At 39.6% G+C, this 19537-nt stretch overlaps 1 protein-coding gene across 1 annotated transcript in view; it reads left to right on the forward strand.

Moving 5' to 3' along the window:
- The first annotated feature begins 2772 nt into the window (after nucleotides 1–2772).
- The window catches only part of LOC106930767 (uncharacterized), a 37112-nt gene continuing 20347 nt past the window's right edge, over nucleotides 2773–19537 (forward strand). The window contains exons 1-2 of the mRNA XM_088006237.1: nucleotides 2773–4432; nucleotides 15810–15941. Of these exons, the coding sequence (XP_087862363.1) occupies nucleotides 3297–4432; nucleotides 15810–15941 (1268 nt within the window). The 5' untranslated portion in view covers nucleotides 2773–3296. The remainder of the gene's footprint in view (nucleotides 4433–15809; nucleotides 15942–19537) is intronic.

Raw genomic sequence — 19537 nt, forward strand, 5'->3', positions numbered from 1 at the left:
AAAAAGTTTTCTGGCATTAGAGCAAACCGAAATTTCTTATCCTTTTTTGCATGTTTTTAGAGTCTCTGGGCGACTCAAAGATGTTAACTTTCAGTCAGAAGAAACATGTTGGTAAAATTAAAAACTTATTTCAAATCTAAATCTGCCAGTGAACAATGTTGTGTTTAACTCTGCTTATAATGTAGATTACACGATGCAGCTTTTAGCTTCAAACCTGGCTATCTTTTATAATAACAATAATAAAAAAAACTGTTTACGAAGCAGTCCGTCCACTCAGTGAAATTTGGAGTCACAAAAGTTAGATTTGAATTTCCAAAATAATCCTACTTCTGCCCGTAAAGAGTAAATATACATTCACCTTGTGCTCTGCTCAGATGAGGCTTGTGTCCCATCCTGACCATCGCACAGCTAAAGTTGTGATCGATAATGTATAAATATGCAGGATTGTGGCAGGTAGTGAAAGTCAAATTTGAAAGGTGACCCTGGTGCAAGTTTAATACCCTTAGCTCACAAGCATGCACGGTGAAATGCAAAGTCTTCGAATCCTTGTGTTTTGTGTCTCCTGGAGCGGAGGAGCCATGCATATTAATGAAATGCAGTCATGTCACCAGAGGGCACTAATGTTCTTTTAATTTTGATCACCACTGCACCCGTTTTGAGATTAAATTTGAGTTGACAACTGCCTTTAATGGGGACGTTGATTAATTCCGGTACCTTGTGCCTGTTTTTGAAGGCCGGTGTGATTAGCACAGTACTTTCTGCTTTGCCTTTATCTTTCTGAATACTGTCACTGAGTCTTAAGTGCTGCCTAAATGACAAACAGATATTTCAAAAGGGATGTTTTACACATCAAGGTACAAAAACAAATCGCGCCCAGTGGCTTATGAGCACCAAATATTTCTCATGACGTCATACTTTATTTAATAAGTAGCACATCTCAAGGCCTAGAAGCTCAAATTAAATAAAAAGGAATAACTAAAAGGCCAATCTGCACACTTTTTTCTGCTCAAATCAGTGTCCTCTAAGCCCAAAGGAGGAACTTGTTGCTGGTTTTTCATCCTTCACAGGCTACCTCTAGATCCCTCTCCTCCTCCTCTTGCTTGTCGTCCTCTCCCCATCCCTGTCTTTTTCTACGCTGGACTCCAGACCACTTTCATTCACCTGCTTTCTATTTGACCTTGAAACCTGGGTCTGCCCCTTCACACAGTCCACCGATCGGTCTCACCTCCTTAACCATGTGGTTTCTCAATCTGTTTTTTTTTGTGTGTGTGTGTCTTTCTCACTCTCTTTGGTCTTTCTCTTCTCTGCCCATCATTGTCCCCCTCTTCTGAACCCTATGTCTACTTTGGGATCTCTACATCATCTCTTGTCCCTCAGTGGGGCAGTGTCAGGGGGGCAGAAGGGGGCTGCCGCAGCTGGGCATGGGGGTGCAGGGGGGGGTCCTTATCGCAGTGACAGCGTGAAGAGCATGGTGACAGAGGGAGTGAAGGCTGGGAAGTGGCAGACCGTCCAAAGCCACATGCAGTCCGGAGGATTAAGACCTACCAAGTGAGTTCAGAACCAGAGGTTATAAAAATCAACGCTTCAGTTGCAAAATGCACACCTGACTCGCAAAAGATGTAGTTCTTTTGGGTTTTATCCCTTTAGCAGCATCAATTATCACATAAATGACTTTAATTTGGGAACAAACAATGTACTCTCAACACCCCTCACAGTATGAAGCCACTTTCTTTTCATCCATGACAGTTCTTCCAGTTGTTGCTATGCATCCGGTTTGCACATTTCTTATCGTCTCATTGCTACATGTTGAAAGATAAATTATATTTAAGCAGACATTGAACACGCTAACATTTTTCTCAGTAAACATTCTTTTAATTGGACCTATTGACTGGATAGAGGAGATTTTTCTACCTGATGACTGCTTCATTATAGATTTTGGGTACATTACTGTTTTTTCATCTTTAGTGGAGTCTTGCGCAGACAATGAGTATAGAAAAAAACTTCATGCGCTAATCCAGCTCTTTCTCAAACTATCTGCAAGTGAACCTGAGATGAATAAGGGTAAAACATGCTGAAACAGATAATTGGGACTTGAGGTTAGTCGGGAACCTGATGCCGACCTTTTCAGAACCCTGAGACAGTAACTAGTTACAAAAGCACTCTTATATAGATTTAGAGACTGCTTGGGTGTGTGTAATATCTTCATGAGAGTAGGACTTACATGCTACCAGCAAGGTTAAGGTAACTAGGAATATATAAATCCTCTCTTTCTCTCAAACTTGAATTGTCGCAATTCTCTTACTTCCCTTTTTAATTAAGACTTGAACTTACAATGTAAACTGTGTCGGCCATTGACTGTACAAATACCTCATCTGTGACGTCTGACATGATGTCGGGGCTATATTCAGTCTTCTGTAAATGAGGCAGTTAAACGCGGGTGCTGTGATTTTCTTCACATTCCGTTGACACTTCATGCCTGCGATTTCTTCCTCCACAACACATTTACGCTCATCACTACCTCGCTCCCTCCTTTTCTCCTCCTCTCATCTTTCTTTTTGCCCCTGTCTGTAATTGGATTCTATTTTCAGGCCGCTATGAGTGTCTGTGTGTCTCCTGTGTTTGTGTCTCGCACCCCTGTTTCTTCCCATCTCTCCTCCATCGTCAGCCTGTGCTCCCATCGTTCTCCACTGGTCTGTCACCATCTCCTCTGCCCTGCCCGCTCTCCCATCGTTTACCTCTTTCTTACTAACTGGTTTACTTTTGCAAGGCATCCATTGAACTTTTTTTTCATCCTTTTATGTGTAGCTGTTAGGTACGGTGAATATCACAAGAAAAGCTGCATGTAAATTGTGCTGGATGAGGTAATGCAAACTGCACGAACTGATGGGAATAGCTCTCTCATGACCTAGTTCTGGTAGTCTGGGTTACACAGCGATCCAAGAGAGGAAGTTATATTTAGTTAGGAGAACAAACTTGAAAATGAGAGGATGAGAAGTACTGTAGAATCTGCAAAACACAAGAGTGATGTATATGTAGGCAGACAAAGAACTTCTAATTGCATTGTGGGATAGTGGTTTGAGTCATTTTAGGCAAGGCAATTAATCAGTTAAACAGAATTTAAGAAGGGGAGGAGTGGAAATTAGGAGACTGAGAGAGGGAGGGAGTCTTGCTGTAGAAGTTGGTTGGCTGTCAGGATCTCTCTAGAGGTCCTGCATGTGTTTAAAAGACCAAAAATACTTAGAGAGAAATGAGGAGAGGCTATCAGAGGTGGAAATGTTGACAGGCGAGTAGAAGAAATGGGAATTTCTCGTCGAACCACAAAACTCTCGACGGCGAAGCCTGGAAGCAGTAAAGCCTCGACGCGCACCCCGCGATGTGGCCGTGCCGCTCAGAGCCGCAATACGCCTGTACGGACGGTCAACATCCGACCGCTGCCGCTGCGAAGCTCACCTCCATACAAACAGCATGCTCAAGCCACACAGCCACGCAAGGCACACTCGCGTCCGACGCAGACTCACTGCTCAACTCAGCACCACGAGCAGCACATGTCGCATGCCGATCATCACTCCGGCTGCACCTTTTACTGCTATTTTTGCTACTGCTGTTACAGCTGCTGCCTCATGTTGCTCTCTTTTTCTCTCCTCCTCCTCCTTTCTCCGCCTCCCAACACTCCTTTCTCTGATCCCTCCTCCACTTTGACCTCAAATACCACCGCACCTCCTCCCTCCTCTCCGATCACACAACCTTCAACTTCCTGTTTGGATGAACTTTCCTGCTTCTGCCCGGATGCCAACCTGTCTTTGTCTCCAATACCTCCCCAATGCCCTCGACCTCTTTGTCTAATCTCGGATGATTCCTCACCTCTCCTCACCACCTTCTGCCCTGACCCAACCACCTCCGCCTGTCATGGTTCCTCATACTCCTCTACAACATCGGACTCTCTCCCACGTCCTCACAAACCAATTCTCTGCCGGCCCTGGCCGTCAACCCGCTCTCTTTCCTCGCTACTCCTCTGCCCTCCCAGCTTTGGCGATCCAGTCTTATCCTATGCCTCCACGCTGGAGCACATTCCCTCCCGGCCTCGGACGCTGCTGCGGCAGCAGAGTCTGCAGCAGCCCCTCATCCATCCATCGGGGCCGGGTCTCAGCCACCCGCCTACCACATCCCAAAGCTTGGGACAGTTACACACAGGACCTGGACAGCCTGGGGGAGGTGGTGGGGCAGGGAGAGGAGATGGTGGTGGTAACAGTGGTGAGGGTGGGGGTGCAGGTACACGAGGCGGTGGCCGGGGTGCACGGGGCGGCGCAGCGGGAGCAGCCGCCTCACGTTATAGGGGAGGCGGAGCAGGAGGGCGCTCTCGTGGCAACCCTGGCAGCTGGGATTACATGATGGACCAGATGAAGAACCGGGGCCTGGATGTCAAGTCCTTCCTGTAAGTCTCTAAAAACCTTCCTTTACTCATAAATAAACAATAATAGCTGTTGTCTGTCAGACTGTGCTATGTATATATTGTTATATATTTGTGTAAGGTACATCTTTTAATGTGTACTTCTTTTCAGAATTGAATAGTTTTCAGTAAAATAACTTTAAATGCTTCAGTACTAACCAGTGCATAATCTACAGCCTATAGATTCTCATCCTTCAGGTGTTTTCTGTATGTTTGCATCAAATATCCAGGGAAGGATATTACTTGTTTTTCTCAAAATACAATGAATTATATTTGTCTTTGCAAGTGTGCTGATGTCTCTAAGAGAACATGGCAGTGGAGCTCAGTTCAGTAATTACTTCTATAGTAACTTTTAGTAAATATCATCGACAGTTGCAGCTACAGTTTTAGGACATATGAACTTATCTCCAAAATATAAGAATGTATTTACAGAATATTTTACCTTTCTGTTCAAATACTTTAATCAACAAACTCTATTAAAGCTTGTAGCAATGAAAGAATAAGGACTAATAAACAAACCAGCAGTAAAACAGTAAAAGGGACTATAAGAATAAAGCAATAAAATGATGCAGTGTTATCAAAGTTCACCATAAGTATTTACATATATATAATTGAGATTCTTTATGCAGGAGCTCAGATAAACTGAGTTTAGGCCTATTTTTCAGCCTTACTAGTCAACGGTCACCCAAGCATCATGGTTTCTGGTCATCCTGTGGAGGTCCTACATTCTGGAAACTTAGATGAAAATGGGTAAATGTGATTCTTTCTGAAATTCAGTTTGTTCTGTATGTAGTTCATACCTTTTTATCCAGTCATGGGTACAACACTTTAGCCATTATTTCTCACTGCAGTATAGAATTGATGAGTTTAAATTTAAAAACACTGAAGTGCTCTTCCCATTGCTTTGTTTTAGATAATCTAATTTAAGTTGTTAAGTTGAATATATAGCTTGCTACCTACACTTAACGCCTGATATTTTTAATGGATGACTGCTAGTATTAATGGAGAGTTGTGAGGACAACATTTATTGTGTTGTATTTTTAACCCTTAGCCTTTTTACTTTAGAGTCTTGAACTGAAACCTTGGGATTTTGAAGGATGGAAACCATTATTTTGGCAACTTTTGCTTTTCAACTTTTGTGAATGCTTCTTCCTCATGCCTGCTTGTGATAGAGTTATGTGAAATGCTGAATTTCTGACAGTATTCAGTTAGACTTTGTAATTTCTGTGCCAGTCCAGCATTCTGACTCTGATAATGCACAGACATGTGTCAGCACCTTACTCCCAACAATTTACCAGAATAATTTGCCTTATATCAGCTTGATGTGAAGTGTTTAGGCAGGTATATTCTCTTTTTATAGTCTTAAGCATTTTTTAGTATTTAGCTGTGCTATTATAATGTAGCTGTCAAAACATGTTCTTAAAAAACCATTCAAACTTTGTCTGCTGTTAGTTTTTCTCGCATTAACTTGGTTTTGCCTTAAGTCACTTCACGCTTACCTTACATGTGGATAAAAAGGGCATTAAATTACTGATTTACCAATCAGATTGAAGTTGTATTAAAACAGTATTTTCTTCATTTTGCTCTGACACAGAAAAATTTAAGCTGTTATCTGTGGACATCAGACATGTTTGCACTGACAGAGGACATACAAAATTAAAAATTGTTGCAAAAGAAGGTAATTTTTTTATCTGATTAACTTCATGCTCAGATACAGTTCCTTCACAGTCTCACTGTTTTACCTTCTGCGTGAGATTTGCAGTAGCTCTAACATTAACTGCTTTTTGTCCTTCTTCAGCTTAAGGTTGTTCCTTGCTTTAAATCCAGGAATCCAATTGTTTCATAATCCTGAGACAAATACTGTTTCCAACAGAAAGACTGCTTTTGGTAGGTAGGAAGAAATCTGTCCTCTTGACCCTTTTACTTCCACTGAGCTCACCAATGTTTCCTGCATCAATGATCTTTGTAGAAAGATTTTGCAATCCATCTTCTTTGTGTCACCACACATCCATTTGACATATTGTCTCGAAAATGGTCTGTCTTTTTTTCTTATCAAGACAACAGTCTGTAGATGTTTACAACCATACCCCACCAGATACTATGCATATAGATGTGTTGTCATTCATACAGTTTAGATACTTCCTGGTTTTAAGAGAGCTTACCAAGCATTTTTTCTCCTGTTTTTGGTGTAGATGTATTGGCCCACTTGAAGTGAGACAAAACCAACTTACAAGTAACCTTTCAGCAAGATTAAGTCAACAATATTGATAAATAGTTATAATTCCACTGACAGATTTGTTTTTTCTTGTAACATGTGAAAAATGTCTTCTTAAATGTGAAGAAGACAACACCGAAGAAATCTGCCAGTGAAACTAATCCTTTTTAAAATCAATATTAAGGAATTATTGACTTAAAACAAGCTTTTATATTTTCCTAAAAAGTAACCTGTAAGTTCGTGTTGGGTTACTTGAAGTGGATCAAAAATATTTGCACCAGGAACTAGACCAAAAAAAATAAATAAATAAAAATAAAAAAACTAGTAAGATTGAGTGTTTTTGCTATTTTAAATGCATCACAGATAACAATCTGTGACAAAAAGAATCAGTATTAATGTAATTTATTCCAGACTTTACCGGTGTAAAGTATTATAGATTTAGAAAAAAAGCTGAGCTAAGTCCCTGCACCTCCCCCAATCCATTACAGGAGCTGATCATGGTAATGTGAGCTAATGAAGCTTAAAACAAATAAGGACTCAATAAATGGGGCTATAAAAGTGCAATTAAAAAAGCTAATAAGCATAGAGCAGTACATGTAAATATGTAATAAGATGTTGAATTTGAGCTTTAAGCCTGCAGTATAGATTCTTGCCTTTATTAAAACCAATTAATTGACTACATTTATTCACCTTAATATTAGAGATTATAGGCATCCCAGGGAAAGCATTTAAATGTCTCAACAATGTCAGTTTACAACAACATTCACAGATGACGTGCCTCTAATGAGCTGTGATAAAACAATAAGCTACTCATTGAAAACATAAAAAGTACTGAGTCTATTTTTTTATTATTATTATTATTTAGAAAGTCCTGCCTGAAGAATGACAGGAAAGTGTGACATACTGTGGGTTCTCGTTCTGTCGGAGGATTGTTAAATGGTTCCACTGCATGCTCTGCTGAACAGTAACATCTGTTTTGTTGGCATTCAGCCTGTCTGCCTGCAATCGCTGTAACAGAACGGCGCTTACTTAATTACATTCCTGAGATGGTGGTAGGAAGAGCTAGAATATATTTATCTTCACACATGTCTCATCCGGTTTGGTTATTTTTATCCACGTTTCATATGAAGCAGAAGTTTTGTCAACTTATCTGCTTCTTGTGTCCAATCTGTTCAAACCTTGAATGTTTTGTTGAAGTGTCCACACCCACTGAACTTTTCAATTTTCTTCCCCGTCACAACCAGAAGCATCTGTGTTTTGCTAGAAAGACAAGTCCTCAAAAAAAATGCTGCAATCTTGAAATTTTTTAAACGCATCCTCTTTCCAATACACCTGAGTAACATGAGTGTCTCCATACCAGGCCTCTACACATTCACTACGATAATTATTCAGAACAGAGCAAAGCTATGTACCCATCCTTTATTTAACCAGGAAAAATATCTCAGTGAGATTAATAACCTCCTCAAGAGCTGCTATCTTGACCTGGCCAAGATAGCAGCATTAAAAAGGTCTTGTATTAAATCCAAAATACAAGACCATAACCAAGAGCAATTGCATAACCAAACATTAAGGCAGTTACAGATGCAAACTAATCTGATCTCTTGTTTTTTTTAGAATTGATTTAAGTTGCTCTAAGTTATTATATAACTTTAAATCCTTCTGCAAATTATTCTAGGTGGCTGGGGTGGAAAATTTAAAAGCTGTTTTATCCAGTTCAGTTCTGACCATTGGGAAAACAATGTCCTGAGAGCATGTTTTGCTGAATGAAAAGGGTAAATAACACTGGACATTACCTCTAATTCACCCTGTCTTGTGACGATACACGGTAGTGGCAGCATTATGGTGTGGGTATGCTTTTCTTCAGCATGGACAGGGAGGCGGATCATACTTGAAAATGGATGAAGCTCAACGTAGAGCGATCTTGGAGGAAAAAATCTCTGTTAGAAGCTGTTGAAGTCTCAGGTGATAATTACAACCAACCAACAGGAAGCTTTAGATAAAAGTACAGTATTTTTTACGTTATAATGGCCCAATGTCCAGAACTAAATCCAGTGTCAAAAGTTGAATGACGGTGTTCACACTTTGGTACCCTAAAGACTTACATCTGTAACTGCAGTGAAAGATGGTTCAATAAAGCTTTGGTTATACAAGGTCAAAGCATATATTTTAAAGTTTTATTTGTGAAAATAGAAAAAAAAATATAACATTTGGAAGGTATTATGTCCCATTCACTTTACAGTTATGCACTACTCATTGTTGGCTCATCAAACCAAAATTTAACAAAATGCATAAAAAATTGTGGTTAATGACCATTTACCACCATTTACCAAGGTTTAGGGAGTATCAATGCTTTTGGAAGTCAGGCTGATCATAAGGCAGCCTAACATGTCACTCTGCATCAGTTTAAGAACAATGGCTGAGCAGCTGTGTGTGGATTTGAGTTAACCCTGCCGCATTGATCTCATGTCACCAGCACCATTACTTCTGCAACATATTGTAACTCCCTGCCCGGAGGAGGTGGGGAGGGCAGATAAGAGAGGAGGAGTGTGATGAAGGGACAGATGAGCAAGGACACTGTCAAGGTGCAGCATGTGTTCAGTGTGCACTGAATCAGCTTCACTGTAGCCTCTCTCCATCCATTCCCTCTTTCTTTGTGTTCTCTGAAGCCTTCCCATGGATGTCACAGCTGAGCTAATGCCGGTGGCTAAAGTGGGCATCAGCGATGCAGCACAGCGCGCGGCCTCCAAGGTCACTGACAATATGCTCCATGATCATCAACCGTTGCACTCATTGTTGTAAATGCGAATTTAAGGTCATTGTTGGTGTGTTTCCGCCTCTGGAACATCAGCGTCTCGCATGATTGATGGCACAGAGGGGGCAGTAATAGACATGACCCTTTGCTGAAGACAGTTAATTTTAATCTTGGCTAGATTCCCTGTTTGGGTGAATCATTGCCTAATGAAAGTGTTGATGTCATTGACACAGATCTCTTGCCTTTGGAGAACTTGGACTAAATGGATTACTTTGGAGACCTATCTCCATTCTTTTTGGCTGGAAATCAATAATTCACCCCAGCTCCATTGACATCCCCCTCCCTCTCTCACCTCAGCGTCCTTAATGTCTGGTGCGTTGAGCGAAGTGCTTTCAAGAGAGTCCTGAGTGTAAATGCCCGTACATAAAGGGTAATGAGAGAAGAGGCATGCAACAGCCATTATGCTTACTGTATCAATGTAAGCACCATATCATGTTGCATAATCCAGTGATTTTTAACCAGCGCTACAAGTAGTCAGCAAGTGCTTCTCCACAAATAGATGCAGTCAGGTCCATTTGGACCTGGTCACAGGTTTCTGTTGTCGTGGTTATCGGCAGTATCGAAACACTTATCGTTAGAATTATGTTACGGGTTTAAAGCACAAAGTTTTAAATGTGATTATAATGTTTGCAGTTGGAGGACATTTCACGAAGCAACTTTTTAAGGTGATGGAATCTCTTTTGGACCGCACGTCGTCAAAATGTACAAACACTTATGAGAATCAATGTCATGTTAATGTAAATGTTAGAGAAGTTTTTTACTTTTTGCTGTAAATTCAAAAGTTTTGGGAAATTTTCTTTAGTATAAAGAAATTTCTGACTTAGTTCAAACGTTTTAAAATCTGTTTATAATAGTTTGCTAGAATTTCAGAATATTCCTCCTGACAGAACCAGCTGTAACTGAGTCCAGTCTGTAGGCTGAGCTGTTCTCACACACCTTTTCGTCTCTGTCCACAAATTGAGACCAGAACATTCAAAACAATAAAAAAAGGTCATAATTATTACTAAATGTAAACTTACTTGTCTCATCAAAAGGCTTATTAACAAAATATTAGAATTGGATAAGCCGTTGCTAAGAACTGTAGCAGTCAGTGACTACTTGACATCTTGAATCTACAAAAGACACTCTGACCAATGGGTTTGCATTGTGCAGCTTTGTCAGCTCTCGTTTCTCTGCCTGGAGTTCTGCTTTGAGCATTTCCATCACACTGGATCAGCTGTTTGGCTCAGCCGTCCCTGGACTATACCCTATTTTTCTTTTAGAAATCCCTGGCCTACCTTCATAGTATTATTTTGGGCCATTGCCTTGATAGTTTGCGCTGAACTGTCTCATCAACTTTGCAGAATTTAAATTTGAGCGGACACCGCCTTCCTATAAGAAATGGAAACTTAAAATATTATTTGTCAGGTAATCATGAAACCAGCTGGTATTATTTTCTATCTACACTCGTTCCACTCTGTGATCTGTGTGTTGGTTTTTTTTTTTTTTTTTTTTTTTTAATCAATCTGGTAAATGTTGATAAGCTGCATCTGTCCAGGTATATTGTTCCAGAGCAGATCTAGCTTTTCAATACATCTCTCTTTGGCTGACTATAACTAAGCTTTTCTATGCTTGAGTTTCATGAATGATTTGCATGGTAGACATTGAAAATGATATGTTTACCTCTTGAAGAGTGTTTTTTTTCACCTGGCTGATGTTCTGAGGGGTTTATTCATTCTTTTTTTTTTTTTTTTACCTTAAAAAACAATGCTGTGATCATCTGTAACTGCCGTCTTCAGTGAGAATCCAGACCTTTTCAGTGTTGCTGTTTACTCGGCCGACCTCAGAGTTCCTGCCGTCTCTCTTGATTTCTTTTTTTCTCATTAAGTACGGCACGCCTTGAGCTTCTTAATTGCATATTGTGAGTTCACAGTGACAGCTTCCAAATAAACATATCGCACTTCGAATCAGCTTGGACCTTTAATGTGCTTGGGGGCGGAGGAAACAATAATGCAGCACTTCCCTGTTCACAGCTTTTAAATGTTCCAATTTGCCCCTTGAAAAAGAGGGTGCTTCATGGAAACAAAATTTGTATGTGAGCAGCCTGCAATTAAAATTATAGCCTGCACTTTAAACACACATTCATTATTCAAATTGCATCTAAAATGAACTATTTTGCTAAGTAGTAGAAATAGCAAGTTGTGTTTGTAACTAAGACCGAATCGCACCAAGGCATCAAAAATAAATCTGAACTTTTTATTCAGTTTTGATAGTCTTCAAAGTTTTTCCTAGGGCTCATCAACTCAACTTAATGTAACGCTTCCAACATTGGAAACGCCAAAAACTCCCCAGCTGGAGAGAAACACACACAAAGGGAAGTTGTGCAGTAGGGCTGAAACGATTCCTCGAATGATTCGAGTACCTCGATTACTAAAATTCCTCGAGGAAAATTTACCTGCCTCGAAGCTTCGTTAATTTATGTTTTATTAGTTAGCGCACCGTGTTCCGGCCGGGACTTCATTTGCGTTGCGCGGAGCTCTCACTTCCGTCTCTGAGTTGTTGACAAAAGCTAAGTCTCAGCGGCATAAAGTCCAATCTTCAAGATTGGCCCGTGGGGATTTTATTGATTGATGATAATGCCCGACTTTTTATCGTTTTTGGGGAACCAATAAGCATCCTTAAAATGACTGGGGGAATGCCTGGAGTACGGCAGCATTTCTCCTCCGGGGCTGCTGGTTGAAAGCGAACGGCGGGAAGAGCGCTGAGGTGAGCGGATAGCCTGAACAGGGCGGGCGGCTGAGTAGCTGATGCTTACCGTGTAAATGTAGCTTTACCGACGAACCGCACAATAAATGTCATATCCCGGTCTGAAGAAACGGGTGGCGTAGCGCATCGTACATGGCTGGTAGATGAGTTTCTGAGTGAGACCAGTGAAGGTGTCGTAAATATCCCGTATTGCTTCCCCCCGTGTTCGTCCCCCGGTCTAACGGTTCGTCAGTCCGCTGGTCTATTTCCTCCCCTCCATCCCATCTTACGTTCGTTCATTCGCCCTCTCCTCCCACTCCAGGCGGCATTTCCCGTATTTTCAAACCCAAAGCGTGACAGGTTAGGTGGCAAGGTGAGTTTAATTAATCTATTAAACTCACTGAAGATGAATACATAAACTAAAAGCTGGATTGTAGACATTTTTTATAAGCATATTTGTGAGCCTGCCTCTTTGTTATTAAATTCAATATAATTTCAGATTTTTCTATAACTTTTCTTCTGGTTAACTTAGAAAGTGAGCTATTATTGTTACAGGTTAGTTTTCTAAACTACAAAAAAGCAACTGTTAGGGATGCTCAAATATGAACAATTGGACTGATATTGATATCTGATAGTAACACCGGTATTATGCCAGATTTACCAATATTTCATTTTATAATTTTTTTTATCCGATTACTCGATTAATCGTAAGAATAATCGATAGATTACTCGATTACTAAAATATTCGTTTACAACAGCCCTATTGTGCAGTTAATATGCAAAATGTATTTGTACCTTAGGTGAAGGGACGCCTCTGAATTATATTTTGCAACGACAAGAGAGGAGAAGCGAACCAACATCCTATTGCTTTACAATAGCTGGAAACAACTCTTAAAACACAATTTCAGGCTTCAGAGCCGAGGTGTAATTGACTTTTTTTGTGCATGATTCTCATTTGCAAACTCTTTGAGATATTGATATAAAGAACTATGATATGTTAGGTTTTCTGAAGGATTAGCATTGTGTGACAGCTCAAAGCATTAAGAGAAGATGGAGTTGCATGAGCAGAGACATAAACGGTTCAGGGAACATTAACAAGTTCACATGCTACTCAGAAGATGTTAAAAGTGATTTTTTTTTCCTGTTTCTTTTGTGGTGGTTTTGCTCCTGAACTGATAAATCAAGACATAATCCTGATTTCTTATCCTCCATCCCCTGTAAGATGAAAGAAGGTGATAGAATTTAGCACTCAGATAATTTTGAGGTTTTTCCACACTGATAAATTTTAGATTTTTAATCAGTTTTCCATGTGGTTCCTTGTTTCTTGATTATTAATTCTTTCTTATAAATGTATTTCATAATCTTTAGTTGAAATGTTTAGTGCTGACTCCAAATGTGTTCTAAATCTTGAGAGAATCACATTATTCTTTTAAAAATACGATGGAGATTGGAATCTTGGGAAAGCAAAAAGGTTCATCCATCAGATATTTTGACAGTTTTTTGTCAGCTCGTTATTAACTGCTTGGTTTCTGAACACTAATGTCATTTAGCTTAATGTCACTGCAGGTTTAAAGAAGTGTGCTGACAACAGGTAGAGTGTGTATTCACATTTCATAGACAACAAGCTGATTATTTAATGATTCCTAATGGATGTGATATTTAGCAGCTTGCATGTTTAAAGACGTCTACACATCCACACCCACCTTCAGTAATTTGTCTAGTTGTTTTTTTTTTAGGTTCCTTCTGCTTTCCCTCCACATTCGCCTTTTTTACACAGAACATTCGGGGCGTCTTTCTCCACAGTTAAGATTTAATTAAACCTCATTAGGAAGATCTGGACTAATTGTTTCTATTTGAAAGATGGAGTATCTGGAGGTGTACGCCGTGTTTCGTCGTTTTCTGGGTCACTGCTCTCTCACTCTTCTCATTTCATCTTCTGTGGACCGCCACAGCTGCTCTACAAATCCTACCACTTTCTCTTCCCTCATCCCCTCATTCCTTAATTCCCAGGCCTCCTCATCACTGCCTCCCTTCCCTGCTTACTGTCATCCAAACCTGCCGTTCTATAGCTTAAGTCCCTCACTGCGTTACGGTATCTCGGCGGCTGAGAAAATATGTTGCCGTCAAGCTTTGGAGAGATATTAACCTGAACTTCAAAATATAACCCCTTTTTTCCCCCCATGAATGAAGCTTTTTTGCACATTGACTTCAAGTTTGTTAAATAATCTGCCTGTTATGCATCAAAGACTGTAGTTCCTGAGCTCTATAGGTCTCATAAAACCCTTTCAGATTAACACAAGTTGCTGACAACGCCTGTCAAATGTGAAATTGGGTTATTTTGCAAATCGTTTTCAATGCTTTTTGGCTAATTTACACATCACTTCACATTTACTGATTTTAACCAAATGAATATATCTGTTTATGCATTTTAACACATCTGTTTTTAGATTTGATAGTATTTGGAGAACAAGCAAATTTGGTTTTACATCTTTAATTCCACTTGCTTTTTAGGATCCAACATGTTTTATGAAGCAACTTCAGACTTTTCTAGACTCAAGTTTCCAGAGTTCAGTCTTTATGAACCTTTAAAATAAAGTAAAAGAAATATATAAGATATGAATTTACCTGAAAAAACAGTCGGTAAGGACGACACAAAAAAGAAAATGTAAAAGGAAAGCTGAAAATTAAACAGGAGTGTACAAAGTTGGAATGGAAAAAAGGACAGAAGTAACAAAACGATAAAGAAAGGAAGGAAATAAATAGTCACAACATTAAGGCAATCAGATACGGAATGAAGTCTATAAATACAGACATTTTTCCACGCGCTTATTTACTTTCACCATACAAATAATAACATTTCAAGTTTTTCCAAACTGTGTTGGATCCCTAATTTAGTTTATAGGAGTTTATACTTTCTTTTTTACGTATATATAATTTTAAGTACACAAAATGAAAAATATTAGATCCTCTTCACACCAGAATAATAATTTCAATCCCATGATGCTGCGTTTTTGCAAATTGTGAAAATAGTAAAAGCCTTTCCCAGTTTCTGACCACAATGCTTCCACCATGGCCATTACATCTGACGCTTCCTCATATATTTTCCTGTAAACATGGGAGTTTTCTGCACCTCCACCAGCCTTATTTAATTTAGGCGAATGTTGTTTCTTTAAAGAGCTCTGCACAGCTGAGCATGTCATCCTGCAGAAATGTAATCTAAAACCCAGCAAAGTCACTAAAAAGAAGCTCCTGTAGGTGAAAAGCCAAATATGAAGTGTGAATCTGTGTGTCGCAAAAGTACTTAGAAATTCTTGAATTTGGCCTTTGATTTTCTTCCTAATATCCTTCCCTGGTCAGATTGCTTACTGCAGGGGTGTTTGGTTGTGTTGTGTTTTTTTGTTGTTTTGATCACTTTGTCTGTTTTCTCTGATTTTGGTCTTTTGTTCCACTGCCTCTTTCAAAACTTCCTTTCTTCCTTCTGCTAACCTAAAATGATCTCTCCTTCTTCTTCATGCTCAATTCCTTTTCTCCTTTGGGCTTCCGCAATCTTTTTCTTGCCCCTCTTTCTGTCTGCTGTATTTTTTTTTTTTTTTGTCTTTACTGGGAGCCAGTGAAGGAAAGCTGGTGGTCCTGGCTTTGGCCATTGGTGTGGCAGAGCAAGATGACTTTGCCAATATCCCTGACCTGCAGGAAACGGCGCAGGCAGCACCACCAGCCAATCAGGCGCCCCCTCCTGAGAAGAGGTACCAGATATTGTATGAGAAGAGAGAGTGTTTGTGAGCATGTGTGTGAAGCAACTGCATGAGAGTGAAATGTGACATGATTTCAGAACTCATGTAGAGCAAAGTCCATTCCCCCGCCCCAGTGATTGTGCACCTGAAATAGCCTTTCACAGTCTGTTGCAGTTATAAAAATATGTCCAGACTTTGCAACGTAAAACTGGAAACACTCATGTAATGGTGAGATCAGTAAAAGAGATAAAACGTTTCAGGTTTTAGCTGTAAAGAAGTAATGAGCTTCTAAACCACTGGAGTGAGATGCTCACTGGCACTCTACTCCTTTATTACGTGTTTAGAGGCAACATTTTAAACGATCAGATAAAACTGTGTTTTCCCATGCCAGTGGTCTTTCATTTTCCATGATCACCATAATCATTTTCTCTATCACAATGACATTTTCTCTCACCATTTTCCTCCCTATTTTTTTTTTTTTCAGTCTTTTTACTCCTGTCTGAGACCTCCCGCTGGTAATTGTCGTATTTCCTTTTGCATTTTCATGCTTTTTATTATCCCAGCCCTTCCCGCGCCTGTGTTCTTCTTTTTCCCTCGTGCTCATTAGCTTCCTTCAATCACCCTCCGCCGCTCTGAGAGTCTCGTCTCTGCAGCTCTGCAGAGGGCCCAGAGAGGCTCCTCATTATTCTACAACACGTTAGTCACTTACATAAACATGCAGCCAAAAATAACCCCTTTCCTCGTCAGCCAAGTTACACACTCGGAGTCAAAAATATTTCCACTCGTCTGTGAGGATGCACCAGCCTTGCTCGCTTGCAATCTTCCCGTCTCCAGAAATAATTATCTCTGGATTCTGTTGTGGAACCAGACCAGTTTTAATAAGCGACTACAGGGGGAGGGCCATGTTAAGCAAATAGCTCACGCCATTTTTTTATCCCTTGATGGTCGTCCAGATTATCTGGATTTCGCACCACAGAGCCAATGTTAAGTCCTTTCTTTTCTCCAGCCCTCTCACGCATGTGAGATGCTCAGTTTTTTTCGTCTGCACCCCGGTTAGGTTGATTTAACCTCCATCTGTTTTTGTAATAATTTGGTGACACGCCTTAAAACAAAATGGTAGAAGAGGGCGAATTAATCCTGAAGTACATCTTGAATCTAACATGAGGGTAAAACAGATTTAATGCCTTGCCATTGTATTCCTCTTATTACCTTGTTTCATATCTTGTCATGTTGCAACCACAAATCGTCAATGCAGAGTTTTTTAGGGGTGGGGTTTGATGTGATAGGCCAACACAAAATCTGATACTTAGTATATTGCAACTATTTTCTTATAAATTCCACATTGCTCTTTTAGGAAGCCTCTTAAAACATAGATCTCCCTTCCTCATCGTACATTTTTACCTTTAAAGCATCCCTTTGCCAAAATCTGGTTTGTCTTTTCATCACGGTTTCACAAACCGACCCAAATGTAGCTTTTGTGTGCAGAAATCTGTTTAGTGATCATCAACGCTGCAACACCCACACAGCCTACAAACAATTCTCTTCTGTGCAATTTGCCATGCATGCGGCTTTTGTCTTTTCTAGCTTTTTTTTTTGTGTGTAAACTGAGAAACCTTTACAAATGGATTGTGAAATCTGCTAATAGACCAAACAGTAAGTGGGAAGCAGCGTGTAGCCCCCAGGATCCACCTTGATTATCAGCGACTGAGTGCATTCCGGCATTCGCAGGATTAACCTGCGGCTCATTTAATTTCTCTGACTTACAAACGGAACGACTGACAGCTTACAGTCTGCGCGCAACAACAAACTGCTGTAGATTCATTCCAGAAATGATTTGAAATGTAAAGTGTGAGCTTACAGGGAGTGTTTTATCCCTCTTGGCCTCAGCGCTGCTTTCACAGACGTCTAAGAATGACATCATCAGTTTCCCTTATAGCATATAGAAACAAAACCGCAATTTCATTCACCTCTCACCCCTCTGCCCATCCTGTTCACCACTTTGAAACAGAGTCACTCTCATCACTCATCTCCGCCTGCATTGAATTCACTGGTTTCGGTTTAAACACATCACTGCTACAGTCAAAAACATCTGCAGTTTATTTGATTGGGTAAGGCAGCTATAACATATTGGCACAATCAGTGCCAGGGACAAAATTACATCTCTCTACTAGCTGATGTGTCCAACTAAAACTGGTTGGTCAAGCAGCCAGTAGCAACTTTAATTTAGTTTACTCAGATATATATATATATATATATATATATATATATATATATATATATATATATATATATATATATATATATATATATATGTTGGTTCTTGTAAGCAGCTCTTGCTTCATGTAGCGTTCCAGCAGATTCTGCAAAGCCTCATTAAAAAATGTAAACGAAGCTTTGATGTATGCAAAACTTAAACTCAGTTCTGAGATATCCAGTTTCAATTTATTTGTGTCATTAACTGGTGATCTTTAATACATAACAGATTGAGCTTATCATTAAAAACTGCACTTACTGGAGATTAATGAATACTGAAATATTTTTACGTTGCTGTGTTGGCACAATAATTCAAATAACTGAGATTGGAGATTATTGCTTCAATAATAGATTTCTTTTAGCATCTTACTCATATTATTTAACCTTGGTCGCAGTGAAATGTAAGGTTGTAACTAATGTATATTTCGGTAATTGATAATTCTATCGGTTATTCTGATGATTAATTGATTAATTGGTTAAGAAAATAGGTACATTCTACTGATTTTTCATTGAACCAGTTAAACCATTTTTACGTGGTATTTGAAATTCATTAAAAGATGCAAATAGTTAAATTGCTTTTATGAATAAGAAAATTTTATGTAATAAGCGTTCCTTTAGTGTATGCTTGCAGCAAAGGATGCATCTGCAGCTAAAAAAAATACTGACAATTATTATTTCTTTAAAAATTGGATAGCAAAAAGTGCTTAATTTATTTTACAGAATTTGAACTTGGCGAAGCTAAAAATTCCACTTGAGGAGAATGCAAATGCAAAATGTATTTGTTTTCTGAACAGTTTTGACCTAATTACTGCTCTGACTACGTACGTTGTTGCAGCTAATGACCTTTTTTTAGATTCTATATACTCCAGTTAATGATTAATCAATTACTAAATTAGTTACCGACTATGACCGATTAATCACGATTAACGCAATTGATCGTTTTAGCCCTAGTGAAATCTATCTGAAGTTTCTGAGGCCCAAACAAAAATAACTCTTTTGTTCATATTTCTGCTCCACGTCTCTGGTTAAGGGCAAGATGGCGTTGTTGTGTCCGATATTCATAATTCACTGACCTTGTGTGTGCTGTAGCCGGGTGAAAGCGCTCTGCGGTGGCACGTTTATGAAGTGCAGCAGAGCAGACCGACAGTTCGAACTGCAGGAGACCCGGCCCAACTGATAGAGACTTTCTGACCAGTGACAGGGAGGAAAGGTTGTATGATGAGAGGTTTATCTACCAGGCGCATCCGTAAGTTGTGTTTTCTAAGAAGGCCCAATTAGTATGCTAGAGTTGCTGCTTAATGCCTCATTGGTCTTCGCTCAAACAATTCAGTTACAACTCAGTGAACATATTCTGC

Source organism: Poecilia mexicana, unplaced genomic scaffold (assembly GCF_051168715.1).
Source record: "Poecilia mexicana isolate PSO_F unplaced genomic scaffold, ASM5116871v1 scaffold_6, whole genome shotgun sequence".
NCBI classification, from domain to species: Eukaryota; Metazoa; Chordata; class Actinopteri; order Cyprinodontiformes; family Poeciliidae; genus Poecilia; species Poecilia mexicana.